This window comes from Terrapene carolina, unplaced genomic scaffold (assembly GCF_002925995.2).
Source record: "Terrapene carolina triunguis isolate 2854851 unplaced genomic scaffold, T_m_triunguis-2.0 Scaffold195, whole genome shotgun sequence".
Taxonomy (NCBI): Eukaryota; Metazoa; Chordata; order Testudines; family Emydidae; genus Terrapene; species Terrapene triunguis.
In genome coordinates, this window is record NW_020664546.1 from 119607 (window position 1) to 136215 (window position 16609).

A 16609-nucleotide genomic window follows, 5' to 3' on the forward strand; every position below is an offset into this window, starting at 1 on the left:
CCCCTCCCCCCGGGAGTCAGTGCAGCATTATCAGATTCATCTGAGAGACACCTATTAGCATCTCATTTGAAAAATGAAAAAAATGTAAATTAGCTGCTTGCATGACAGATGGGATGGGGGATACCAGCGGAGGTTACAGACATGCCAAAGTGAATGTAATCCAGACAACACAGGGGCTTTGAGTGTGAGGAAACCCACGGGGGAAATTTACAAATGGTTGGCAAAAAACTGCCCGCTACCAGCCACCTCCAAACATGGAGGCTGACTTTGCATTACTGTCCTAGCCATCCCCAACCCCAGGCAAATCCACCTCCTCGTCCCCTCCTCCCAGGAGGGAACAGTTACATAAAGATTCTGCTTTGACGCAAGATGGGGAACAGTTCTGCTGAGAGCACTGAGTGACTCCCATGGCACATGGCTCACTCACCCAACAATCCCAACAGGTTTTCTAAACACACCTCCACTTCAGCCAAGCGAGATCGGGAAGATTCTGCTTCTCTAGGAACTAAGTTGTGCTTTAATCTCACCAGGCCTCATGCTATGAGGCCATCAAATCAGCCACGTGACAGACAGGAGGCCACGCTGCTATATAGTAGTGTAAAAGACCTCGTGCTTTTGGCCTACCAGTCCATAAGTAGCCAAGCTTCATGGTAGTGTAGCCCCCGCTGCTCAGTCTCTGTTGATAAAGGATGATTTTAACGGCTCCTCTTCATGCAGAAATGGAAAAGATGGGCTTAGCATTTAATCACAGGTACATTGCAATAAGTTCTTACAGCTAGAAGGGGCTCTGTGGATAGCAGCCCTCCCACCTCCTATGAGATGACGTTTGGGCCCACAGCAGGGGTGCAGGTGCTGAACTAGGAACTCTAGGAGTGGCATCTGCAGCAGCACAAAGGTGGCAACAGAGTTTGCTGTCTAAATGCAGGAGGAGCTGTCTGCATGAGAGAGGCTGGCATACCCAGGAACATCACCATGCTAGAAGGCTAGTGGGCGGATTCAGGGCTTGCTTGACTAGAAGCAGGATAGACACTCCTCTTAAGCAGTCAAAACTTGCTTACTCACATAGCTCCTTAGCACAGATGCTGGCAACTCAAATGCATTTCCCCTCAGCACTGACTATCCCTCAGGGAGGCAGAAGGAAAGCTACTTTGCACTTTATAAGTGATCACAGAGTGTTTAATAGCTAAGCCTCAACATGACAGTGTACAGGTAAGGGGCATGAAGAGATCTCTTCCCAGGGCACTGAAATGCAGCCACCTTTGGGATGGAACATGGCAGCTGTTTCTTTATTATTTGCATTACGGTAGCATCTGGAGAACTCAACCAACATCAGCATCTCATTTTGCAAAGCACCACACAAACATCCCCAGCCATACAGAGCTCACACAACAGCACCAGAGAAACGGCAGAGGTTCAAGGCATAAAAGGTCGTGCAATCCAACTGCAATTAGAGGAAGGCTTTAGGGAGCTAGGACAGCAGTTCTCAAACTAGGGTCCGTGGACCTCTGGGGGTCTGCGAGTCATGTCCGGGGCCGCCAGCCCTACTGATCAACTCCTTCCCTTCCCTCCCAGCGCCTCCTGCACGCTGCTGGACAGCTGTTCCGCAGTGTGCAGGACGCACTGGGAGGGAACAGGAGGAGTAGGGACAGGGAGTGCTCAGGGGAGGGCAGAGGCAGGGAAGAGGAGTGGCAGGGGTGGAGCAGGAGTGGGAAGAGGTGGGGCCTTGGGGGAAGGGGTGGGGCCTGGGGCTGAGTGGGGGTTGAGCACCCCTGGGGAAAAAAACAGAAGCTGACTTGGGGGTTCATGAAAATTTTGAAATCAAAATGGGGGTCTTCGGGTTGCTAACGTTTGCAAACCGCTGAGCTAGAAGCTAGCCACATCAGTTGGGAACTGACCAGGACACACAGGGGTTAGACAGACAGACAGACAGGCTTTGTTCTGCTTTTTTTAAAAAAGCAGAAGTGTCCATTTGATTAGCTCTTCTATTATCAACAGTGCTTAGAGAAGGAGATTACAGTGACAGGAGCCTGAGCCTTGCTGCTTAGGAGGCATCAGCAGCATGCTCTGGCTAAGCATGCCACGTGTGCGGGGAACAATTTCGTGTGTAGAAGCTTGAAGAGAATCTCTGGCAAAACTAGTATGAAAAATGCCCTTGTGTTTAATATTTCACATCTTATTAGAGATGACTTGACCCTGTTATGTTCATAAGAGCATAGCTAAAAATAAAGGCCCAGATGTGCTGTGCATCTTCACAACCCACAACGTCAAATACGACATCTAGTGAAATAGGGACATTTTCCAAAGTCGTGAGAATGCCCATTGCTTCCACTTGTCACAGGAAAGGTTAACGACTTGTGTCCGACAGCTCCCCTACTGGACGAGGAGGCTGGGCTAAGGGGAAAAGCCGCCAGTGAAAATGGAGCTATCCTCAGGAACAGCCGAGGGAGCAGTCCAGGAAAGCTCCAGTATTAGAGTGCCCCTTCGGACCGCAGCACCACTTCCTGTGCCCCTACCACATCCCTGTGCAGGCTGGAGAATGGGACTGGGAATAAGGACTCCTGGGCCCTATTTCCAGCTCTCCCCAGTCTCTAGAAAGGGTCTCAAAAGGAAAGATAATCACTGACGTTCAAGCTGCTTTGAGATCCTTCAGTGACCAGCACTACAGAAATGCCAAGTATCCATATTAAGAAAGCATTAACCCAGTTATCACTCCTTCCCACCCATCCCCCACCACCAGCCAACCTTTCCCTTGTTTCTTTCCCGGGAGACAAGCTGGGACAATGGTAAGCACCCAGCACGGGTCCCGGCTGCTCCCACAGGGCCAGCTGGCGTAGAGCAGCCACGTGTACTCATCCCGTCCAAGGAGGGGGATTGTATGCCGCATACATGCAGCCCAAGCATCCCTTCCCTCAGATCACAGCTGAGGGAACAGGGGAACTCAGGGCTAGTCTACATTGGCAGCACTTTAACGGCACAGTGCTGGGAGAGAGCTCTCCCAGTGCTCCAAAAACCCACCTCCACAAGGGACGCAGCTCCCAGCGCTGGGGCACTGTTTACACGGGCGCTTTACAGTGCTGAAACTTGATGCGCTCAGGGGGGTGTTTTTTCACACACCCGAGCGAGAAAGTTGCAGCGCTGTAAAGTGCGAGTGTAGACAAGCCCTCACGTGGCTCACTCTGTCACAGTTTCCAAGGCGGATAGGAACTTGGGGATCAACTAGAGAGCATCCATCTAGCACTAAACGCTAGGCAGGGACGAGACCTGTCAGGTTCTCTCCGCTCTGTGCCTTGACAGTGCTCACTTCCTCCAGTAAACGATCAGCGGTGCAAAGACTTTAAATCCTCATTTGTGGTAGGAGAGAAAAGCCCAGCAGGCATCGGAGGCCTTTGCAATACACCTGAGCACGAGCAGACAGTGCGTATTAGCGCAGGAGGCACCAGACAGGACAGGAGGCAACAAATCACACCATGTGGAGAGCTAGGCTGGGTTCAGGTTCAGCATGTACCAATGCCATCAAATCCTGGAGCAGTGGCTGAACGGGCGGGACCTTGACCCCTTCCCTGGGAAGGGCAGAGGAAAAAAAAGTCACCTCTATGGTGAACCAAACCGGGCGAAGTATGGGTCACTTATGTCACCGCGGCCTTTTATTAAGAGCCTTTGACACATCAGGCCCCTTCCATCAGCGCAGCAGGAAGGTAGATCTGGCAGAGAGCATAGGGGTCTCAAATCTCCAATGACTGAGCTAAGATTTGCTTTTTGGAAGGGAAGAGCCCCTCTTCTGTCCTTCCTGACCCGGTATCTTATCCTGACAGGGATCATGCTTTGAAATGCAGCTGTCAGCACACCGGGATTCTGAGACACTGAGATTAGCATCTGTTCCCAGCTTCTGCAGCCTGGCATCACCATTACTCAGCGCTCTGCCAAGGTTTAAGGGTTTTTTGAAAGCTGCACAGCCACGTTCTGACATATACCCCAGCACGCCCACGCCACATGTGCTAACAGGAGACTGTGCAATACATCTAGAGCGAGAAGCAGCTTTCCACCCAGTCACCTGGGAGACATGATGTTTCCCTACACATAAACAAGCCACCCAGCTCCTGAAATGCAAAATACAGGTGTGACGAACTGAGACTGTTCTTACTGTGGTCTGTGAATGCTGACAGGGGAGTGTGGCTGGGATGGTCTGCATTGGGGGAATGGGAGACTGACTGAAAATACCTGAGCCTGTAACATGAGAACCCAGGAGGGGGCTGGGGCGAGGTGACACCTTTGCCCGGGAAACTGAACAAAGGCGGTGGGAGGGGTCGCTGAAGGCAGAGAGTCTGGGAAGCTGGCTAGTGACCTTGGCTGGAAGGCAGACAGGGCTCTGATCCCCCAAGGGGGCTAGGGTGCCCGGGGACCCCAAGATGGACCTAACTGAGGGGGTCCTGTTGTCTGCGCCTGCAAGACCTGTCTTGTACTGTATTCCTGTCGTCTAAATAAACCTTCTGCTTTACTGGCTGGCTGAGAGTCATGGTGAATCACAGGAAGCCGGGGGTGCAGGGCCCTGAGTCCCCCATACTCCATGACAACTGGTGGCAGCGGTGGGATCTACTGCACCCCGTGGACGGCGCTTCCTGCAGTAAGTGACTGGGGAGAAGTAAAGCGAAGGGGGATTGACGGGGACCAGGCGTGCTGAAGAGTCAGAGAGAGACGGTTATCACCCCTGGGAGTGTGTGACCAGCGAGAAGGACTTTTGCAGTAACAGGGTCCCCCGGGGGATCACAGCGAGTGGTCCCAGGGGCGGAGGAGTCTGCAGCTCAACCCTGGCAGAGAGGTGGTGACCTCGAGAAGGGCCGGCACACTAGGGGTCTCCCTGGAGACGGTGGGGAGCGGTGAGCACCCAGGCCTGTGAGTGGCCAGCAGGAAGATGTATGCCAAGCGGCTTAAGAGCGAGCTGGTGGAGCTGTGCAAGCAGAGGGGGGTGCGCAGTGGGAGGCTCACCAAAGAACAGCTCATTGCCCAGCTGGAGAAGGGAGATCGCGCGAATGAACTGATCCCTGTCTCTGAGGGAAGCAGCCTGGCAGATGCAGCGCAGGCCCCAGTGTCTGTCCCAGCTGGGAGTGGTCAGCCGGCTGCTGAGGGCTTCCCGAGACCCCTCCTTCCTATGCCTAGGGGAAGGGTGGGGAGGAGCCCAGCAAATACCGAGGGCGCAGTGACCCCCCCGGCCAGCAGGGGATCCTCCCGGCCACGCTCGCCGGCCAGCAGGGGATCCTCCCGGCCACGCGCGGCATCCGTGGAGCGGAATGGGCTGGAATGGGAGATAGAGCTAAAACTGAGAGAGCTGGAGGATCGTGAACACCAGAGACAGCATGAAGAGAGACAGAGGCGTCATGAACGGGAGGAGAATGAGAGACAAAGGCAGCATGAAGAGAGAGAGAGGCTGAGGCATCATGAACTGGAGCTGGCGAGGATGAAGGGCCGCGAGACCCCGGCTGCAGTGAGTGAGGGGGGACCCAGGACTGCACGGAGCTTTGATAAGTGCATCCTGGCCCCACGTAAGGAGGGGGAGGACATGGATGACTTCCTGGATGCATTTGAGACGGCCTGCGAGCTGCACCAGGTTGATCCTGCGGACAGACTCCGGGTTCTCACCCCCTTACTGGACCCCAAATCCGTGGCATTGTACCGCCAACTGGACGAGGCGGAGAAAGGGGACTACGAACTATTCAAAAAGGCCCTGCTACGTGAGTTTGGGCTGACTTCTGAGATGTACCGGGAAAGGTTCTGGAGTCAGGATAAAACCCCTGAGATCTCATACCTGCAACTAGCCGTCTGCATGGAAGGATACGCCAGCAAGTGGGCTGATGGGGCCCAGACAAAGGAGGACCTGGTTAAACTGCTGGTATTGGAGCAACTGTATGAGCGGTGCCCATCCGACCTGAGGCTGTGGTTGGTGGACAAAAAACCAGAGAACCCGCGACATGCAGGCCGGCTGGCCGATGAGTTTGTGAAGAGCCGGTCAGGGGCTGGCAGGGAGGAGTCCCAAAGGAGCAGGCCCGCTGCGATGCAGAGAGAGAGTCACCCGGGTACCTCCCAAAAGGGGAATGTGGGGAATCCCCTCCCATGGGGAATGCCCAGGGTCAGGGACAACCGACCGGCTCGAGGGGACACATGGGACATGGTCTGCTATCACTGTGACCAGAGAGGTCACATACGGGCCCAGTGCCCCAGACTCAGGGACAGACTGAGCAGACCAGACCCACAGAGGGTTGACTGGGTAGAGACCCAGCCGGGCAAGAGGCGGCACTCCCAGGGAAGGGGGGCTGGCAGAATACCACCTGCTAAGGAGGAAGGAGAGCTCCAGGCCAGCTCCTCTGGGGGGCTGGATGCTCCAGACTCAGGGTTTTTGGTTTATACGGTGGGCGCGGGGCGGTCCCTCCAGAGAGAGTACCTTGTTCCCCTGGAGGTGGATGGGAGGAAGGTCGATGGATACTGGGATACGGGCGCAGAGGTGACACTGGTCCGGCCCGAGGTGGTGGCCTCAGGTCGGATGGTGCCCAACACCTTCCTGACTCTGACGGGGGTGGGTGGGACCCCATTCAAGGTACCTGTGGCGAGGGTACGCCTGAAGTGGGGGCCCAAGGAGGGCCCCAAGGACGTGGGGGTACACCCGTATTTGCCCACTGAGGTGTTGATGGGGGGGGACCTGGAGGACTGGCCAAGCAACCCCCAGAATGCACTGGTTGTGACCCGTAGTCAGAGCCGGCGAGGAGCACTATGCCCTGACCTTGGGGAGGGTGCCTTGCCCGAGGCGCAGGACCCTAACCTGGTGGGGAGGGAACACCCAGGGACACGGCTCAGGGAGGCTGCGGCTTCAGACCCAGCCGGCGAGAGAGAACAGGTGGCCATCCCTGTCCCAGCTGCTGAGTTCCAGGCCGAGGTGCAAAAAGATCCCTCCTTGCGGAAGATAAGGGACCTGGCCGACCTCGGTGCGGTACAGACCATGGGGAGAGGTGGCCGGAAAAGGTTCCTGTGGGAGAAGGGGTTCCTGTACCGAGAATGGGCTCCCCCAGGGAAAATGGTGTCAGGGGGGATCAGGAGGCAGCTGGTGGTACCCCAGAAGTATCGCCGCCAGCTGCTGTACCGGGCCCATGACATTCCCCTCTCAGGGCACCAGGAAACCTGGCGTACCCAGCAGAGGCTGCTACGGAGCTTTTACTGGCCTGGGGTCTTTGTTACTGTCCGGCAGTACTGCCGATCCTGTGACCCCTGTCAGAGGGGGAGGAAGGCCCGGGACAAGGGGAAAACGGCTTTAGGACCCTTGCCCAGCATAGAGGAGCCTTTCCAGAGGGTGGCCAAGGTTAAAAGGGGGGCTCTGAACCAAGAGAGCCCGAAGCACAGACCTCCAGACTGGAGTGCTGGGAGAAGACCACAGCCCAGTTGGAACCCCAGGGGTATTGGGGTGGGAAAAGGGCACAGGCCGCATAAACCTTCCCACGTGCGAACGAGTGCCATCGAGCACCCCCGACCTAAGGGGGGGCGTGAAACTGGAGGGGCCTGGTGTAATTCTCACCAAGGAATGGGAGGGATGCTGGGGCATCCATGGGAACGGGGGTAGGTTCGAACTTCCCCGGGTCACTGGCTGAAGTGACCCCGCTCAGTTCGGTCTCGAAGGGGGGAGATGTGACGAACTGAGACTGTTCTTACTGTGGTCTGTGAATGCTGACAGGGGAGTGTGGCTGGGATGGTCTGCATTGAGGGATGGGAGACTGACTGAAAATACCTGAGCCTGTAACATGAGAACCCAGGAGGGGGCTGGGGCGAGGTGACACCTTTGCCCGGGAAACTGAACAAAGGCGGTGGGAGGGGTCGCTGAAGGCAGAGAGTCTGGGAAGCTGGCTAGTGACCTTGGCTGGAAGGCAGACAGGGCTCTGATCCCCCAAGGGGGCTAGGGTGCCCGGGGACCCCAAGATGGACCTAACTGAGGGGGTCCTGTTGTCTGCGCCTGCAAGACCTGTCTTGGACTGTATTCCTGTCGTCTAAATAAACCTTCTGCTTTACTGGCTGGCTGAGAGTCATGGTGAATCACAGGAAGCCGGGGGTGCAGGGCCCTGAGTCCCCCATACTCCGTGACAACAGGACGGGGGGCAGTAGAGTATATCCAGTACAGTAATACAGGGGATAGTAATGCCCAAGACCTGCCAACAGCCAACGAAACTCACCAGGCTGACCTACTGGATCAGTCTGAATCTAGAGGACCCTGTCCGTCTAACCACAGCCCACATCTACCCCACAGGCTCAGATTGTGCTGTAGTTGGATAAGAAACATCCTTGATGAAAATCCAGATGCTACAGGAGCCATTTTTCTGATATGATATCCAAGGTACCTAGATGGCCCCACTGCCATTATCTGGGCACCTTCCAATCTTCCTCAGTGATTATCATCCCCATTGCACAGATGAGGAACTGAGCACAAAGTGAGGCTAAGTGACTTGCCCCAGCTCACACAGGGAGTCTGTGGCAGAGCTGGGAATCGGACCCAGGTCTCTCAAGTCCTAGGCCAGAGCCCTAACCACTGGACCATCCTTCCTCTCTGGAAAGATCTAAATGCAAGGGCCAGACTACCTATGGTCACGAGAGACCCCCAAGTTCTTTTCCTCAAGAGTAGAATCTTTAACCTCGGTGTTCTCATCCAATCCCAGCACCCACTACATTGTTAGATACAAGGTTCTCCATTGCTTTCCCAAACTGTGGAGCAGCGTGGCTGTTTGGCAGCTGCTGGGCTTCACCCCAGAAGCAGCCAACGCAATTTCTACGAAGCACTCTGGAAGCGTCAGAATGGGAGCACTACATCCCTGCTGGGTATTCATTACCGCCTGTTTAAAATCCATTTGGCAGGTCGATAAGGAGAAGGCGGAATGCTAGGAATTTTATTTTAAGCCTTTCCTTATCCAGGTGCCCTGTCCCTTGCCATTGGAGAGGTCCGGCACTCAGCAAAGCCACCTCTTCAGCTTAATTACACAGCAAGCGTGGCTGGTTGCATCTGCAGCCCTTGATCATGCAAAACAACATCCCTCACTGGAAACCAGAGGAGTTCAGAACTTGACTTTCCCAGCCTCTCATCACAGCATCGTGTCTTCCCAAACCTAGAGGCAGTGGGGCAGAAAACGCCACCCAGCCCTGCATGGCTCAAGCTCGGACAAGAGTGCAAAAGGCTGACAGTGCAGCAGGGACCAAGCAGGACAGCAGAGAGTTCTCCCACTTTCCCACCGCCAGAGCAGCATTCGTGCCGCTGGTCAACACGGTCTCTATAAACCGGAAATTCAGGCTCTGCTGGGAAACGCTTGGGTGATTGCTGCTCTGAACACAGAATAAATGAAATGTCCTCAAGCATGAGCAGAGCTGGAGCAGGGCCCACTTCTGCTGCCAGCAAGTCCCTTTTCTTCACATTGAACTGGGACCTCACCCTGTTTAGAGGGCAAGAATCGTTTTATTTCAGAGAAAAGCTGTTTGCCAGGCTGCCAACGAGCAACCCAAAATGCCACCGATTAGGTAAGAGATTGCAGGCAGAAAGCTTCCCAAATCCAGAGCAAATCGCTCTGAGAACTTCCCCTCTAGTTTAACATTCCCCAGCTGTTTAACACTTTCTATTTTCAAATTGCTCATCAAGCATCAATGATTTTTCCATATCCCTCCCTAATGGTAGAGGTAGCCTCCCATTTTACAGTAGAGAAACTGAGGCGCAGACAGGGCCGGCTCTGGCTTTTTTGCCACCCCAGGCAAAAAAGCCTCCGGCCGCCCCGCCCCCCCCCCCCCCCGGGGGGGGGGGGGGCGGCCAGCCCCCCGGGGGGGGGGCGGCGAGCCCCGGCTGGGGCTCGGCTCTCCCCCTGGCGGCCAGAGCGCCAGGGGCAGGGCAGCGAGCCCCGGCCGGGGCTCCGCTCTCCCCCCGGCGGCCACAGCGCAGGGGGTAGGGCGGCGAGAGGGCGGCGAGCCCCGGCCGGGGCTCCGCTCTCCCCCCGGCGGCCAGAGCGCCGCGCTGCCCCCCTCCAGGTGCCACCCCAAGCACAAGCTTGGTGGGCTGGTGCCTGGAGCCGGCCCTGGGCGCAGAGGCTAAGCAGCTTTACCCAGTGTTGCTCCTGGGACAGCAATGGCATGAAGCGACTGGCCATCTCACTTGTCCCCACAGCCACATGGTTTCTGACAAAACCATTGCGATGCATCAGCATGCAGCACAGCTCCCTTCTATGATGTCCGGGCCACAGCTTTCAGAGAAGCTCAAGCGTCACTCCCTTACTGCCCCCAAATACTGTTGTGTTTAGACATGGAAGTGTTGTAAGGTAGAAGCATTGCAAGCAGTGGGGTTTTTTTGCAACAATTTCAGTTGGCTTACACAAGGCATAAACCAGTGTAGTGTCTGAGCTAGGATGGAAATCCCAGAGCTGCTGCCTCGCAGTCCCATGCGTAGCCCCCTAGGCCACACTGCCTCTTACATAGAAGGCAACAAAACACTTCAGACCCAAACAGGTCTGCCCATATGGCATGTTTAACCCAGAGGAAACGCCTGCAAAGGGAGGAGGAGTTGCTATTATTCCACAAGCCAGCTGGCAGGTGCTATGCATTAACTTGGCAGCTAAGGCAGGAGAGCACACTGGCTGATGCTAGCCTCACCCCCACCCTGGATTTGCAGGTGTACTCCTGAGCTAGGAAGTTTTCAAACCCTTCAGGAGGCAGCCACGTGTGGGCACACATTTCAGCATCTGATCAGAGAAGGAAACCCCAGCAACCAACAGAATTAAACCCACTGGCCCTCTTCTCACCCCTACGGCTGCTTGGAAGCTTTGGAACTGACATCCCAGTATAGCGAGAATCCCAGGAAGAAGCGTTGCTGTGAGACAGCAGCCAGGCAGCAATCTGCAGAGGGTTTGGGAAGTTACCTTAGCTGGCCTGCGCAAGGAGGGGATGGAAGGAGTGTCTCGTGTCATCTGACTTGGCCAACTAGGGAGCAGCACTTCAGTTGCTCCAGCCAGGCCTCCCTGGACTGAAGATTGACAGATCCTTTCCCCTCCACGGGGAATGGGGAACAGACTATATTCCCCACAGACACACACACAGGCCTGGTCTACACTAGGACTTTAATTCGGATTTAGCTGCGTTAATCCGAATTAACCCTTCACCCGTCCACACTACAGAGCCAGTTAATTCGAATTAAAGGGCACTTAAAATCGATTTCTGTACTCCACCTCGACGAGCGGAGTAACGCCTAAATCGATTTTGTTAATTCGAATTAGGGTTAGTGTGGCCGCACACCACCGAATTACTGTGTTTAAGTTAATGGGGTAGTGTGGCCGCACACCACCGAATTAATGTGGTTAAAAACCGAATTAAGGTGCTTAGTGTGGCCGCGCACAATCGAATTTATACAACCTGTTTCCCAAATTCGAATTATCTAAATTCGGATTAATCCTGTAGTGTAGACATACCCACAGTCATAGCTGAGATGTTGGGCCTCTCAAGCATAAAGCAGAGACTCTGGGAGGAGAGGACCTTCAAGGGCTGGGGGAGAGCAAACTAAACAAAAACAGAGGCTGAGAGCTGTGTAAGAAGATACCAGATTTCACTCCCTCTTCAGGAGTCCAGAGGCCCATAATAAAAATGTAAGAGCTATGGCTTGCTCTCTTGTCTCCAGCAGACACGATCTGTTCTATCGCAGATGTCTAGGACAAAACACTGCCAGTCCTAGCAAACAAATGCTCATATTCTTCTCTGTGCTGAGACACCATGTTATTCCCCAATGCTGATTTCTGACACAGCCTGTTTCTTTTAGACATTAAGTGCTTTTTACATGCCCACAGAAGCTATGCGCTGAAGGAGAGAGAGGATGGGATTGTGGGTTAAGGCAAAGAAACAGGAATCAGGATATATGGGCTCTGTTCTCAGCTCTGTCATATACTGGCTTTGGGCAAGACACTAGCCCTCTCTAAGCCTCAGTTTCTCAACTATAAAATGGGACAAAACTGCCTGTGTTACAGGGAGGTTGGGATGCTAAACTCAGTGTTAGTAAAGGGCTTTGAGATCCCTGGAAGGAAGCCAGAGAAAGTTTTTAAGTCTCAGCTCCATACACAATAGGATGACAGCAGATACACTGCAGAATACTATTATACCATAGGGCCCATCCACCACAAAGGCAGGATAAAGCACCCACAAACGATGTAACATTACACTGGGACTAAATACCTCCAACATGTCAGGAAGAGTAAGCAAATGAATCCCAACTTTTGATCCTACATCAGGTACAGAAGAGGCTGATAGACAGGGGGGGGGGGGGGGGATAACTCAGTGGTTTGAGCATTTAGCCTGCTAAACCCGGGGTTGTGAGTTCAATCCTTGAGGGGGCCACTTAGGGATCTGGGGCAAAAATCTGTCTGGGGATTGGTCCTGCTTTGAGCAGGGGGTTGGACTAGATGACCTCCTGAGGTCCCTTCCAACCCATATATTCTATGACTCTATGAAATGGGCTTAAAACCCAATTACCCAAGGCAAGTCAGTTTACTAGTGAGTGATAGGCTTCGCTACAGAATCTAAGGTTTTGGTCCTTATGATTGCAAAGAAAACCTTCCCAAATATGAATTCCATGTAAATCAATGCAGTGCCTATGTTCCCAAGTCTGCAGACAGTGCCTCTGCTTCTGCTCATAGCTTTGCCAAGCAACAGCATGAAATTAACAAGAGCAGTTGAGATTAACAACAGCACTGAGAATGCTGTGGCCAGTAGGCAAAACTGACCAGGATCATCAATTCTGGCCTTAGAATCTGTCTCTTTCTCCCAGCACCTGCTAATTTGGAAAGCTAAAAGCAGAGGCAGACACTGGAGCTGCTCCTGGGGGAGAAGGGGAATAATAGTCACACTCCCTCCCCGGCTTGCTGCAGCCCAGAGGCTCTGTGGGATGAGTAGAGGAAACCTCTGCCCTTCCAAGCAGCCAGGAAGCTCACCTATTTGAGACAGGTGTGTGTGTGTGTGGGGGGGGGGGTGATAGTACAATAATAAGAATCCCAGGACCTTTCCTAGTTGCTATATTGTAGTAGCAACCAGGAACCCCCATCAAAGACCAGGATTCCATTGTGCTAAGTGCTGGACAGACATGTAACTACGATGACACTCCCTCCCCCACAGAGTTACAATCTAGGTGTCAGGCAGGATGCCACAAGCAAGCAGGATGGGGGTGAGTTGGGAGCATGAGGTAACACTAAAACAGAGTATTTACACAAAAGCAGAAGGCAGCTGGGGCTTCCAGTGCAGTACCCCTAGATCTTTCTGGGGTTAAGATCTCCTTTTTTCTACCAGCCCCTGGCTAGTAAGCAACTGGTAAGGTGGCTGGGGGGGGGGGGCGGTGTTTTGGGGAGGCCTGTACTAGGAGAGAGAGGACTAACCCATTTAGTTTTTGTGGGGGTAGGTGACTGAAGTTTAAGCTGTCCTTGAAAATGGGAAATAACCAGGACATTAGATTTTAGGTCTACCAAACCTGGCAGCATCTCCTTAATCTTCCACCTCATTCTTTCAATCACTGTAGTGAAGCTACTGCGTTCAGGTGAAGTGCTGGCACACCACATCTTCTGTGGGAATAGCATCTCAGCTATTACTTAAAAGTTTAAAATATAAAAATGCAGAAAGAGAAGCCACTGCCACAAATGTTAACTCAGACTCTACCCAGCTAAGAGACCCCTCCCCAGGGGAAAGGGGGATAAGCCTGCCAGACACAGTTCTGCCTCTCAGGGGATCCCCAAAACGGTACATACATCTCAGGTACAGAATTAAACCACAAAGAAAAACAACAAGAGTGAAACAAACATCTGCTAAAGCCATAAAGGGAATAGGGAGAGACAGGAGAGATACAGAAGGAACCAAATAATAGGATTTTCTACAGCAGATTATTAATGCAACAGCAGCACTGAATTGCCCTGCTATAGTTAAAGGCCTGTTACAGTTTTGATTATATGCCCCTATGCTCATTGTCAGTGGAGCACAGGTTCCTGCAGTACACATACAGGTGCAATCTTTGGAGCCATTGCACTCTACCAAGTCAGTGAACAGTGGCTAACAGATGACTGGGGAGGGTTTTTTTTAGAGACATATCATTCAACACCTGCTGCAGAGTTCCAAAGATGCACCAAGGTGCAACAAGACTCAGAGCCTCAGACGCTTGACAATCTCACAGGAGCATCAGCAGAGTGACCAGTTTTCAATCTCACTTTGAAAGTCAGGGAGAAGTTACAATGCTGTTCAGGTGAAGGCACACCGAGGTATTTAACACAACGTTAAAGGGTTCTCTGTGGGCCTGCAATAGCACACAGACTAGCCATTAAGATTCTGCCCTGCGCTGACACATGCAGGTAAACCGAGTGCTCGGACATTAAAGATACCTCTCTAAATAACTCCAGGCAAAATGGGTTCCATTATCCCCATTCAGTAGATGGGGAAACGGAGGCACCAACCTAGTAAGTGACTTACCAAAGGTCACATTGACATTTGCCATAATAGACACTCACGTGGCAGGAACCTGCTCTATACAAACTTAACCCCCTCGGCTCCTGGCTGTGCACTGCAGGCAAAGACCAGCCGCCCCCCGCCCCAATACCTATTGTATGCAGAGATTTCTTGAAGGCACTGGCAATTAGTGCTAGAAAACAAGGTGGGAGGGCCAGCTTTAGCACTCCCGGGGCCCAAGACAAGGGGTCCCTCCCTGCAAGAGAGGGAAGGTGAATTGCTGTCCTTGGGGCTCTGCTAGGAGGCAAAGACTAAGGCAGCTTGGGAGCCCCCCCAAGAGCAGACAGGCATGGCCGGCATAGGGCAATACCCCCTATTCTGGGCACGGCAAGACCATCAGCGGCGGCAGGGGGGAAGGGGATCTGTCGGTCGGTCTGTCCCACCCCCGCAGCCGGGGTCTGTCTGTCCGCCCCGGGTCCCGGCCCCGCACCTGGTAGGTGTTGTTGCCCAGGATGGGCTCGAATCCGCGCAGCTCCCCGCAGCCCAGCTCCGCCGCAAGCCGCCTCCGCAGCGGCCCGCCACGGGCCCCCTCCAGCCGGTCGGGTCCCGGCGGCAGCAGCAGCAGGAGGGTCCCCCACAGCGCAACCTCCCGCAGCCCCATCGCCACTAACCAGCCCGGCCCCTGCCAGCGCCCGGACCCCGGCTTCGCCGCGCCCCGCCTATAGCCACCCCATTGGGCAGCACGCACCCATCTGCCATTCTCATTGGTTAAAGGAAACGCCGATCTCCGTTCCAGGAAACCAGTCCCGCCCTCCCTGAGAGCTCTTTCCCCGTTCGTGTGGCCGCGCGAGCCTCACAATTCTGATTGGCTTCATGAGCTGTCCGTCTCTACCTAGCAAGCACTCGCACCGTCCCCTAGCAAAGTAACATGGGCCAAACCTGACCAGACTCTTTACCTTCTGATTAGGTTCCCTCCTTGTCAATCATGAGTCCCAAGTACCACCTCCTTCCAGAAACGCCTCGCTCATTGGCTGATCTCGCATAAAGTGATTGGCTAGACACACCGTTAATCTTATTTCCCCTCAATCCTAATCTACCCCGCGACCGTTCTCTGATTGGCTAGTGGATGCGCAGAGCAGGTTGTTGTTTTTTTAATTGGTTGAATTTAACAGACACTATTTTGCAACCTGGAAATGTTGTGTCTGCAAGTCCCGCTCCCCAGAGCATTTAAAGGCGCAGCGCCCTTAGGAAGCCTGGTCCCTCCGCGCTCCCACCACTACCCCACGGGTACAACCCCTCACACCCTACTCGATCCGGGCCCCATAGCTGAGACCAGAACCCAGGCGGCCTGGGTTACAGGCTCCCTCCCAGAGCTCCATGCAGGTTCAGTGGTTTAAGCATTGGCCTACTAAACCTAGGGTTGAGAGTTCAATCCTTGAGGGGGCCATTTAGGGAACTGGGCTAAAAATCTGTTCTGGGGATTAGTCCTGCTTTGATCAGGGGGTTGGACTAGATGACATCCCTTCCAACCCTGATATTCTAGGATTCTACATTAATAATGGATTTAGAGGGAGCCTGCCAGCAGGCTAGCTTTATCACCATTCACCTGACAGTGTTTTTCTTACAGCTCCAGCTGAAGTCCAGGTAAATGTGTGAGACTCAATCACATAGTTTTAAAAGTTTCTAACCATCCTGGTTATAGACAAAGGTGAAAGCAGAATCCAGAGCATGCTCTGAAGGCTTAAAATGCAGAAGGTCATTTTTTTAAAATGTGTTTTTAAAGTCTTTGGTTTAAAAATCACATCTCAAGCTTTTTGAGTGCTTCATGGTAGCAGTGCTAGGGGTAGCTGGCCCACTGAGCAGTGCAAAGCCATAGTAAATTGGGCAGGAAGAAGAGTAACACCAATTCCAACCCCCAGTGATACCATGGCATGAGTGGAAAGCAGCTTGTAGTTACAGGTGAAGATTTAGTCTGATTAAACAGATGGCTGCTTGCAAAGGTTGGAAAACATAAATCATCTAGAATCCCAAATTCACATGATGCTTTACGGCACATGCCCTTCGCCAGTGGACTTCACCCTCTACAAGACAAGACATTGCAAGGATCTTAGGGACATCTGAGAAGAAATTGCTGGAGAATTAGACT

At 53.4% G+C, this 16609-nt stretch overlaps 1 protein-coding gene across 1 annotated transcript in view; it reads right to left on the reverse strand.

The window, feature by feature from the left end:
• The window catches only part of SORT1 (sortilin 1), a 44454-nt gene extending 29330 nt beyond the window's left edge, over positions 1-15124 (reverse strand). Inside the window, exon 1 of the mRNA XM_026655101.2 lies at positions 14954-15124. Coding sequence (XP_026510886.1) covers positions 14954-15124 — 171 coding nt within the window. The remainder of the gene's footprint in view (positions 1-14953) is intronic.
• Between the last annotated feature and the right edge of the window lie 1485 nt (positions 15125-16609).